The sequence below is a fragment of the Gymnoscopelus braueri genome, assembly GCF_963280865.1.
Source record: "Gymnoscopelus braueri genome assembly, chromosome: 19".
NCBI lineage: Eukaryota > Metazoa > Chordata > Actinopteri > Myctophiformes > Myctophidae > Gymnoscopelus > Gymnoscopelus braueri.
Genome location: NC_137621.1, coordinates 29,542,274 through 29,554,885, shown reverse-complemented (window position 1 = coordinate 29,554,885; position 12,612 = coordinate 29,542,274). Strand labels below are relative to the sequence as shown.

Below are 12,612 nucleotides of genomic sequence, written 5' to 3'. Positions count from 1 at the left end.
CCATCACCACATACTTCAAATTCTCTGATGACACTGCCATTCTTGGACTACTCAATGACAATAACTGTGACAGCTTAAAGGGCTAGTTCAACCTCAAAATTACTTTTTTTTTTCTATCGATTACTCACCCCATGGAGACTTGAATTCATGAATATTTTTAAGTTTTTGTCGCATTCCTAAGCCAATAATTTGATGACCGGCAGTGGTTCCGGTAGGAGACACAAAGAGTCTCCTTCGCATCTCCTACCGGAACCGCTGCCTACCGGTCCGCTGGTCATCAAATTACTGGCTTAGGAATGCGACAAAAAACTAAAAAATATCCATGAATTCACTGGTGCATTGACAGGTATCTACAGCTGGACGTGGACCAAAAAAAACAAAAAAGAACAGGCGGTTAACCACTGAAACCCTCTAGTCTTAGTTAAACAGACTTGAGTTACAACTGTACTCTGACCACTTTTTTCTGTCTACACCAAATGTTCGTCAAAAATTGTGATGTTCCCCACAGCACGTTGGGGTTAAAGTGGTTAATACACCCCACACTGGACTGACAAGACATTACTTCTTCACTTCATACTGGATCCCAGCAAAGACTCCGTAAGCTCAGAGCACTGTCTGTTGCCACCCACCTCTTGTTGTTACTCTACAAAAGCATAATTCAACCCATTCAACGCATCCCTTTGTACTGTTCCCCCATACATTTTAAACATATTGATCATCTCGAACAAAAACAAATATACCAGCACCACACATACTGCCTCTTCCCACACCCAAAACTCTGACATGAATAACAGAGCCATCACATGCCTAGCACTCACAATATCAAATTACACTGATCACCCCCTCAACCATCACTTCACAATAATGCCATCTGGATGGGGATAAAACTCTGAGATGGGAAAAACTTTTCTTTAGCGGGAGTTTCGTCCACTCTGCCAATGCAGCACCAAACCGCCTGTCATGAAAATCTGCTCTCTTTGCACCTGAAATCGCCGACGTATGTGGGAGATGTATTTTCTAATCTAACTCTAGTAACCAACCCTGACAATCCTGTATAATTTGCCTAAAACGCCTATCCAAAGCATACCCAAAGTAAATTGAAAGCTGTTCTTAACCATTTGGAGTAAATGCATGGTCTCAATTTGAAGGTAACAAACACTTGAAGATTTTTCTTCTACAGAATCTACAGAATCACTTTAAGTGCTACTGGCACTGAGTAATATAAGGTTGAACACCTTGGATAAATGCCTACAGATTTTATTAGCTGGAAAACACTATGATCACAGCATGAAACCTTAACCTGGCCCAAAAGAAAATGAACATTTGACACACGTTTTTCTAAGTGTATGTTTTGGCGTTTTCCAAACAAGGACATTTGAATACTACAAATGGCACTTGCTAAACATGGTCACCAACAATTCTTTCAAAAGGACATTTTACATAGTAAACAAGCTGTGCGTAAAACCATGTTGGATTCAATCTGCAGACGTTCTCTAACGCATGGAGGATGGGTGTTGTAGTGTCAACAGAAAAACCTGCTGCCGTTGGCTGGATCGATACACAATGAAAGAGGGGGCATGTACTTTCTGTGAGCATGGACCATGATTGGCTATTATGGGCTGTTTACAGGACAGAGAAGCTCCGATTTGGGTGAAATGAGATGTCAATTAAACCTTCACTTTGCAATTCTGAAATTGTATACTGGACAGAATACTTGCAGGATTTGGCATGTCTGTTGTCGAGTTTATAGCAACGCTAGGGCACATCCTGGTGGTTTCTTGAAGGAAAACGTGGTTTGGACTAAATATATCACTGGACTGGACATGTTTGCCTTTCCCGTAACATCCTCATCTCTGTGGGAATATTTTCTATTGGTGATAATTCAACTTTGAAGGTGCGTTGACGCAACTTTGTGAATGTTCGTTTGTCGGATGTCTGACTTCACAGTAGATTGTAGTTTCAGTTCTGATTTCATCTTGGAATTAGTTTGCATCATTCGAATCACAAGACCCATAGCTTTCCACTTGTGCCTAGCATGCCTAGGTAAAGTGCCAATGTAAGTGACATACACACTTATGTATGTCTGAAAAAACACAAATACTGCCTGCGGTTCTGCGAGCGGAACATTGGACTGTTTAATGTTTATTGGACAGGTTTAAGCGAGGCAACATGTGGAAGAGACATAATAATAATAATAATAATAATAATGCATACGATTTATAAAGCGCTTTTCTAAATACTCAAAGTCGCTTTACATAGCAGAAAAATAACAACTCAAGAATTGACTAGTTAAAAAGGATTAAAATCTATAAAAGAAAAGTACAATAAAAAGGAGGGGCAGGGAGGGGAATCAGCCAAACTTCATCACAGCGAGGGGAATCAGCCAAACTCTAGGATATGCCGTGCGTATCTCTAAATTAGTGGATATTGTTCATCACGTTGCTGTAGATGTTGCCCACTACCACCAGGACGCAGAGCAGGATGGGGCCAATGATGGCACCCTCTAATCCCAGATAGTAGGCTCCACCTGCCACTGCTAGGCCTGTCAGATAGGGGTGGCCACCCCCTGAGATGTGCGAGTAGATGGCCGTGTCTACACAAGCCAGTGGCAGCAAATGGCAGACCAGCAGCATCAGGGCCTTGATGCCCTCTCCTTGAGCCAACCACAGATCCAACATAGCAGGTACAGCTGCCCAGTATGTTCCTAAGAACGGCACTGTACCCAGGATGGCAGCCAACGCAGAAGGGATGAAGACAACGTTGATACCAAAGACCGTGTGTGTCAGCCACGTGTAGAGACCATAAAAGCAAGCCATTTTCAGAGAGGCGTCAAACACACCTCGGATGGCCTCCTCTACAGACTCGCTTATGATATTGGAGGAGGGTCCAGGCTGAGACAGTGGTGTCAGGCTTATCAACCATTTGACAGGTTTGTAGTATTCCCCACTGGCGCTCAGCAGATAGAACAACACGGTCAGGAAGATCACCACGCTCAGGACAAAGTTCAGTAGGGCTGTGCCACTGTGGAACAAGATGGTAAGTAATGTAGTTGTCATGTTGATGAGCAGGCCAACATGCTGACCCAATACTGCCCACAGATTCCCCAGGACCTGTGTCACAGCCCCAACATTTTCTTGCACAAGAGAGGTGACGAGGTTCCTCCAGTCCAGGATTTCCGTATAGGACTTTTCCCCGTCTAACTGACTCTGGCTGTGACCAGAGTCAGTCACGTCCTTGACGAACCAGGAGTTGTACAATGTGTCCCAAAGTTCTAGAACCTCCTTTTCGATAAGTGCCGCGTTTTTCACATCGTCTCCTAGCATCGTATTCATCTTTTGTGTTATCCATTCTCTACCGTGTTGATGGACGTTAATAGCAGCTGAGTTCAATGCACTCTGGACCGCATCTGCCTCTGGGAGCCAAGTGGCCCACTCAGGATGATTGGACACGGTCTCATTGATGAAGACACTGGTGACTCTGATGATATGAACACTTTCATGGTGAACCATAGCAGTGAGCAGCACAGCCATTAACAGCATCCCTGTGACCAGGAGGAAGATGATGAAGATGCTGATGAGATTGTCCAAGGATTGCTCCAGCCACACGATCATCTTTGTATCGATTCGGAGCAGGAATTGAGCGAGGCCTTTGATTGGCCCAGGCATAAGGGCATCCTGTCGCACAAGTCCAAACCTTTCCAGCCCTCCCCACCACGAGACAAGTGTCCGCTCAACAAAGCTCTTCAAACCAAAGTGGACCACCAACTTCTTTAATATCCACGCAGCCACAGGGATGGGCAGTAGCTGTAGGATCCATAGATTCAGCCAGATCTTAACAAGTACAATGGCCAAGAAAAGTAGGCCGAAATATATGTCACTGGAATTGTATGCGCTCTTCTCAGTCGTGAAGAGGCTACCTAGCATTGGAGGTTGGCCCTTGGGGATGCCTAGGTTGGTGGAAGACGAATCAGTCCCCACGGTGTCCACCTCATCTTTGCCTTCAGCCATGGTGCCTAAATTCAGTGGCAGGTTGCTCCAGAAACCATTGTAAACAGTGTTTGAAGCAAATGTCAATGTCTGCCATGAGTTTCCTTCACCGGGAACTTTTGGCAACTCTTGGTAGCCCACAATGGAGAGCGTGGCCACAAGCACAAATATTGGCACTCTCCATGGGCCAGTGAGGGATACCATGTATAATAGGAGGATAGCCCAGACAGGAAAAGACAGAGCCCTCAGGTAGCACTCTGTACTGGAGCCCCACTTAAAGGCTACTGCCAACATATAGCACGTTACTAAAGTACAAACCCACTTAGAATGAAAGCAGTCCAGAGTGGTGCCGATTATCCAGCAGAAGTACTCCAGGACCACGTGCATGCCAATGACCTTCCAGAACAGGTAGAAGACCGGGAAGCCTATTGCGATCATCAGCAACACCTTGAACCTCTGCAAGACCATCTTCCCCATCACCTCCAACACACTGTTTGCACACCACACAGGAACCAACAGGATACCCACAACTATCGGTGTCCCGGTGTCCCTCAGGCCGTTGAGCCAGGAACGGCCGAGGCGGGCTAGAGAGAATTTAAATGGATGGAGGAAAGTACCGCATAACACAGCCCAGAGGAGTGGACGGAGAAAGGCCTCGAGGATGTAGTAAATTAGTACAGCGGCCCCACAACAGATAGCCACAAAGATAAACGCCCCGGTATTGTAGAAGGCCTGTTTGAAGTTGGTGTCATATTTGAGGACCGAAGGCTCAGTTAGAAGTTGGCTCACCACTTCCTGTGCCATAGATGGCTCTGGCCCAGCGTCCTTTTCATCTGCCATCTTATCGAATGTTGCCTTCCCAGATTGATTCACTATTAACTCCACTGGAGAGCCAACCGTTTACAGAGTACTTGTAGACCAGTAATCTACAGTATGATGTAATTACTATGATGTCAGACATCTCCATTTTTGGGCTGACAGTTATTGAACAGACATACACAGACCTACAGAGGGTTGTGTACTTCCCAAATATGAATATGACTGATGTCATATTGATACACATACACACACACTCACATGCATGCATGCACACGCACTTCAACAGATAAACCGTACCGTACTACATTACAACAGAAAAGAGGTTCAACGTCGGTAAGGGACTTAAAAGTCCTTTCATTGCTATATTTGCATGCACATGTACTTGCGCACGCACGCACGCGCGTGCACACACACACACACACACACACACACACACACACACACACCACACACACACACACACACACACACACACACACACACACACACACACACACACACACACACACGCACACACACACATTGTTCAACTCTCTCAGGCACATCATCCACCCCCAGCCAGGTGCAGGCAGACGAACAAAGAGCTATTAGGATCTCATTACAGACAATGCAGTTAGAGAGACACAAGCCTTTGCCTATCTTCACCATGTCTATCTACATCATTAAGTTTTTCTATACAGTATATGTTTTACTTAGCAGTTTTCCCATACATTTTCACATAAACCTGTCAGTCTGCATTTAACTGAATCCCTCTCTCTCTTTCTGTCACTCTCTCACACAACCACACAAATAGTAGTACTCTCTCTCATACAAACTTGCATGCATACAAACATACATACATACATACATACATACATACATACATACATACATACATACATACATACATACATACATACATACATACATACATACATACTTGCATAGAAACATACTGTACATACATACATAATGTACAAACATAAATAGACGTGCGCACACACAGACCAACACTTACATACACAATCCTGTATCTGTATAAACACACGCATGCGCGCGCGCACACACACACACACACACACACACACACACATTAGCAGAGGTATATCGTCGCTGCCGGGTAGAAACCTCATACCTCATTTTATTTCACCTTTTAATGTTTTTTCCTCACTTAATGCTTATTTCGTCTTACGAGCGTGTCAAGCAAAAGTAGTGAAAATAGCAGATCTAAGCTTGTATATCAGCTGTTTTCACTATTTTCTTTCCTTTTTTTAAATAATACAAAAAGGAATGGTTTTGGACATACAAGGTTTCCACCGACAGCAACGATATGAGAGATGCTCATGGACTCCCTATGAGACCTGAGGGAGCAGAACTCTCATCAACCACCAAGCCCAAACGAGCCAAGCAGTCTCAATGAGGTCATGAATAAATGATGCCTCTGAGTCTCTTAAATGGCAGAGGAGAGGAGAGGATGTAACAGAGAGAGAGAGAGAGAGAGAATGCTGTAAATTATCTCTGTACATTTTGCAGTGCATAACAGAACATACTGTATGTACTGAAAATACATTCATCCGATAGATATAGAAAGATTTGGAGTGAGAGAGAGAGAGAGAGAGAGAGAGAGGGAGAGGGAGAGGGAGAGGGAGAGGGGGAGGGAGGGGGAGGGAGGGAGGGAGAGAGAGAGAGAGATACTGTATAATAGGGAGGGATTGTCTTCTTTTAGCTGGAGGCTTATCAGAACCACAACCTCCCGCCAAGCACCACTTCCTGTTTAGTCTGACCTCAGCAGCGACTGGGGGTCAATGTTCAAATGGGAAAGAACTGAACATGGATTCCACATTTTTAAAGAGACTTTGGCATTCCATCTCGCGCGCCGTCCGTGCGTGCGTGCGTGCGTGCGTGCGTGCGTGCGTGCGTGCGTGCGTGCGTGCGTGCGTGCGTGCGTACGTGCGTGTGTGCGCGAGAGAGGTCAAAACCATGAACTTTGAGTGGTTTTGATTGTAAGCATTTGGGTTTGTCTAAAGGATTAGGTTTCACATGAGATTGTAGATGCCAAACATTTTGCCCAAACACTATTATGGAATGAAATTATTTAAATCACATTCCTACAGGAGACCAACACTGAACAGACCCACTCACTTTAGTTTCAGAGGCTGTAGGTTTATGCAAGGTATTGGATTTCATGTACATTTTGAGATTATGGACACCATCCATTTCCCCAAAAGGACTGACTCCATATTTTATTCACCCATAATCTCTCAAAACAGATTATGCTAACAGCAAAATGTTTCTTTTCCCAGATTGATTCACCCAAAGTATACACATGACATGTTGCACATTGCACTTGAACTTGAATTTAGGCTTTATATGTTTTCAAGGATTTCAGTTTGATGTGATGCTATAATGCTTAATATTGGAAAAGAAAACATCTAAATCAATTGTGGGCCTGTATGGGAAAAATTTAATTTCTCTCATTACCAGCTGATGTATATTGTATACGTTGTGGTGATTTGTTATACCTGTCTGATAACCAACATTAACTCACAAGGACTGAATTAAACTAAGACAGATTTAATTGAACTGATTTCAATTGAATTGAATTGAATTGAATTGAATTTAATTGAATTTAATTGAATTTAATGGAAGAAAAGTAAACTGGACTGAACTGAACTGAAGATGCATTGAAGGGGGCTTTCACTGTGAGTGCTCAGATGTAGTCCTGGTGTGGTATCCCCAATACTGTTCCCAGACTAGTCCTCTAATCTAATAAACCAGCTAATTCAACCATTTCATTGGATTATGCTGCAGGAAATGATTAACATGTTAGGCCACTGGGTCAAGTGACAGGACCGCTTGAGAAACGTCTCTGTGTGTGTTGTGTGTGTGTGTGTGTGTGTGTGTGTGTGTGTGTGTGTGTGTGTGTGTGTGTGTGTGTGTGCGTGTGCGTGCGTGCGTGCGTGCGTGCGTGCGTGCGTGCGTGCGTGCGTGCGTGCGTGCGTGCGTGCGTGCGTGCGTGCGTGCGTGCGTGCGTGCGTGCGTGCGTGCGTGCGTGCGTGCGTGCGTGCGTGCGTGCGTGCGTGCGTGTGCGGCCAGAGGAGATGGAGAGAAACTAAAAAAGATGTAGAGACGGAAAAGTGAGAGAGAGAGAAAGAAATCCAAGTCTAGGAAGAACAGAAACACCATGGGTCTGGACTCAAACCAGACCCAATCAGACCAGGACACAAATCCAATCTAAAGCAAAACCAGATGAACACAGATCACCTTACACTGATTGAGACAAGACTCCGAGCTCTCTCACTCTGTGTGTGTGTGTGTGTGTGTGTGTGTGTGTGTGTGTGTGTGTGTGTGTGTGTGTGTGTGTGTGTGTGTGTGTGTGTGTGTGTGTGCATGTGCGTGTGCGTGCGCATGAGTGCGCACACATACATAATGGCAGACAGAAAATCTGCCAAATCCTGGGAGTCAGAAATACCAGCGGTGAATAGCTTTCCATGAAATATCTGCTCACTGTTCAATCCAAACCAATTACCTCTGCTAAGAAAACAACATACCTCAAGACACTATCTGACCTCAGTGCAGAAAGGTCATCGCAAGCTGGGGAATGGACTGACGGAGAGAGAGAGTGAGTGCGCGCGTGTGTGGGTGGGTGTGTGTGTGTTTGCATGCACGCGGTCACATTTCTCTCCGCTACAATACTGCAGTGCTCTCTATACAGTAAGATCCGGAGTGTTTAAGTCAGGACCAGAGTCCACTCTGGATCTTACTGTATACTCATGATGTTAAACGTAGGTCTGCCAGCAGACACTCCTGTAGATATGCATCGTAAAACCACGAGGCTGAACCAACATGTACTTAGCCTGCACTCATGCATACACGCACGCACGCGCACACATCCACGCGCACATAGAAGGGACAACCACAACAGACTGCCGTCAGATGCTATCGCCACTGCTGAGCTCAGGTCTCCTCACACACAAAGACGCCTTATCCATGAGCAGAGCAGAGGGCCTCTGAACAGTCGTCATAGTGTTCAGGAGCATCATGCTATCATTTATTGTACTTGTGCCTGTAATTGTTGCCACTTCTGAATGAACTGATAAGGTGGGGTTTATCTTTTCATTGTGAGTATCCTCAATGTTAAGCGGAGGAGGACATGAGTGTTTAAGTTAATGATCATGGAGGGGTGTGTGTGTGTGTGTGTGTGTGTGTGTGTGTGTGTGTGTGTGTGTGTGTGTGTGTGTGTGTGTGTGTGTGTGTGTGTGTGTGTGTGTGTGTGTTGTATTTTCATTTTATTTACTGAAACAGGAGCATATTAGAGGGGACGGTGGTGCAGTCGGTAGCGCTGTCGCCTCACAGCTAGAAGGTCCTGGGTTCGATTCCCGCAGGGGACGCTGTGGGCGCTGGGGGCGTGTTCTCTCCTCCGCGTCATCAGTGCCCATACCCTAGGTGGGGTTGGCGAAAGGGCCTTTCTGTGTGGGGTTTGCATGTTCTCCCTGTGTCTCCTAGGGTAGTTAATACCCTCACAAAAACATGCAGTAATCCTGCCTCAGCCGGGGCGCCTGATGGAGGGGAAAGGAACTGGTTGGAATAACGTGTTCCTTCCACGCGCTACGTCCAACCAGGGAAACTCTCCCCTGTCTGGTGAGAAGAAGGTCAGTTGGCTCTCATGCATTGAAGGAGGCATGAGCTCGGCCCTGGCCTCCCTAGGTTGGCAGAGGGAAGGTAGTGCCCAGGATTACATAGACAATTGGCACTGGGTGTAAAAAATAGGGTTACAAAATCGTGGGATAAAAATTTTAAACGAAAAAAATAGAAAAAAAGAAACAGGAGCATATTCGCCTCCAGATATGATTGCCATATGTTACACTGCCATGTTTCAAATATTCCTGGAATAAAAACATGCCCGAGGGTTGTGAGAGAGTGGGAGCGTGTGTGTGTGTGTGTGTGTGTGTGTGTGTGAGTACAGTATGTATGTGTGCATGTGTGTAATATGCGTGTTCTCCAGTGTTTTGCTGAGGGTGCACATACCTGCTCTGATTGGCCTCTGTGATTAGAGACTGCTTGGTTTATTTAGGCAGGGGAAGGAAGTATCCATGACTCACAGAGAACAGTGCTGAGGAAACAAAAGCATCTGTAGAGATAGATCCTCAGCCTAGTACTGGCTATATATTTATATTTAGCTATATAGCGTCGCTGTCGGGGAGAAACCTTTTATCTCCATATTTCATCTTTAGGTTTTTTCGCTACAGCAGCAGCCTGCCGTTTCCATCTTTAATTAGCAATAGTTGCTTACTTCAACACCTGGGTGTGATCTGCTTCAGGTGGCACTGTTGAGCAGCCTACTGAAAGGACATTTAACATTGTTCCTGTAGTTCATATATAGCTCAATGAAATAAACTCATCAAAGGCACCTCTTATTTCACACTGGGTGTGTTTTTTTAATTGTGGGTAAATCTTGCTGCTAATTGCTGCCAGCCATGTTATAAAAGCAATAATAGATTTGAGGCCATGATATATTGCACTATGCTACAGTATGGCTACAGGCCATACTGTAGACAGACAGACAGACAGACAGACAGACAGACAGACAGACAGAAACACGCACGCAAGCACACACAGAGCTAATGTTACCAAAAGTTTCAGCCCCTAAGCCAACTGTGTATTTGCCTTGCATGGCTATGGAGTAGAAAGAGAGTCTTTGTATGAATCTTTCATCAGTGCCATTATGGGGGGATCATTAATTAATTCAACTCTTGCGGGTCCATTTTTACACTCTCAGAGTTTAATTAAGAGTGGGGATTTAGACTGTGTTACTTAACATGTAACGTTTGAGTGTATGTGATAGTTGAGTGAGCGTGCAGAGTGGGAGTCAAAGAACGAGGGAGAAAGAGACTTTGGATGGAGATACAGAATTGGAAGTAGGAAGGAACAGATGGCGAGAGAATTGGACTATAACCAAACACGCTTTGATTGCAGTCTGAAGTAACTTCTCAGAAAGTAAAAACGAGAGAAACAATGAAGAGAAGCAAGCCACACACACACACACACACAGTGGTGGAAAGTAACTAAGTAAATTTACTTAAGTACTGTACTTAAGTACAATTTAGAGGTATTTGTACTTTACTTGAGTATTTCCAATTTCCAATACTTTTACTTCTACTCCACTACATCTCAGAGGCAAATATTGCACTTTTACTCCACTACATTTATTTGAAAACTTTAGTTACTAGGTACTTTTCAGATATAAATTATTGTATTATAAAACATTAACCACTTTATCCCTATTTTATACCTAGGCTATTTGAAAATAGCCGATCTACAAGCTCACAACGCGTCGCATCGCGACGCGTTGTGAGCTTGTAGATCTGCTATTTTCAAACATTTTTGTACCTTTACTTTTGGTACTTTAAGTACATTTTGATGCCAATACGTTTGTACTTTTACTCAATTACATTTTTAATTCCGGACTTTTACTTGTAACAGAGTACTTCTACATTGGTACTTTTAATTAAGTAAAGAATTTGAGTACTTTTTCCACCACTGGACACACACACACACACACACACACACACACACACACACACACACACACACACACACACACACACACACACACACACACACACACACGGACAGAGTGCGAGAAGAAGAGGATGGAGTGTCCAGGGAGTCATTTCTCTCTTGTTGTGTCCTGATTGGGAACAAGATAGACATCAGGACCAAACCCATCTATTACGCTTCAGGACACGCTCCCCCTATCTGTTACAAAATAGCCCTGCCAAACAGACTGTGTGTGTGTGCGTGCGTGTGTGCGTGCGTGCGTGCGTGTGTGTGCATGTGTGCGTGCGTGGCGTGCGTGGGTGCGTGCTTGCGTGCGTGCGTGTGTGTGTGTGTTTGTATTGCTATACTTGTGAGAGCCAGATGTCCCCACAAGTATACAGTATAGTAGAATTTGAGAAATATAGACATTTGTGAGGACAAATGTTCTGGTCCTCACAGGAGAAATGGTTGTTTCATGTTTGATAATGATTTGGGGCGTTAGGCATCTTTTTAGGAAAAGATTCAGGTTAAGATAAGAGTTAGAATGAGACATTTAGAGGTTAGGTGTTATCGGGGTTGTTGTTAGTTATGCCTGCATTTATACTGAATTGTGCACCAGCGTCGCATAAAATTGCGGTCTAAATATTGATGTCCTCAATAGTATAGTAATACCTCATACAGCAATACCTGTGTGTGTGTGTGTGTGTGTGTGTGTGTGTGTGTGTGTGTGTGTGCGCGTGTGCGTGCGCGTGTGTGAAGACATTGAGTTGAGTGTGTGGACAGGAGGTTGGGGGCAGTCTGCTGCTCTTTGATCATGGCTGACAGCCAGCCAGGGGCAGTATGAGGGGAGAGGATGGATGGAGAGATGGATAACACAGAGAGAGAGAGAGAGAGAGAGAGAGAGAGAGAGAGAGAGAGAGAGAGAGAGAGAGAGGGAGAGAGGGAGAGGGAGAGGGAAAGGGAGAGGGAGGGAGGGAGGGAGAGAGAGAGAGAGAGAGGGAGAGAGGGAGGGAGGAGGCCAAAGTAAGCAGTACCACAGCTAGAGTCTGTGATCTAAGCTGTAACCACTGTGTCTCTGTCTCTCTCTTTCTGTGTGTGTGTGTGTGTGTGTGTGTGTGTGTGTGTGTGTGTGTGTGTGTGTGTGTGTGTGTGTGTGTGTGTGTGCGTGTGTGTGTGTGTGTGTGTGTGTGTGTGTGTGTTCATGTGCGTACGTGCGATTGAGAGAGTGCATACATGAGTTTTTGTGCACACTTTTATGTGTGTGTTCCCCTCTCCATCTCTCTCTTTC

General features: G+C 44.9%; 1 protein-coding gene across 1 annotated transcript; it reads right to left on the bottom strand.

Moving 5' to 3' along the window:
- Positions 1-2,417: 2,417 nt before the first annotated feature.
- Positions 2,418-4,826, bottom strand: LOC308074754 (transmembrane protein 245-like; the record flags this gene model as incomplete). The annotated part of the gene is made up of 1 exon (XM_080414255.1): positions 2,418-4,826. One exon carries the CDS (start codon positions 4,824-4,826, stop codon positions 2,418-2,420), a length of 2,409 nt encoding a protein of 802 aa, XP_080270381.1.
- Positions 4,827-12,612: the final 7,786 nt, after the last annotated feature.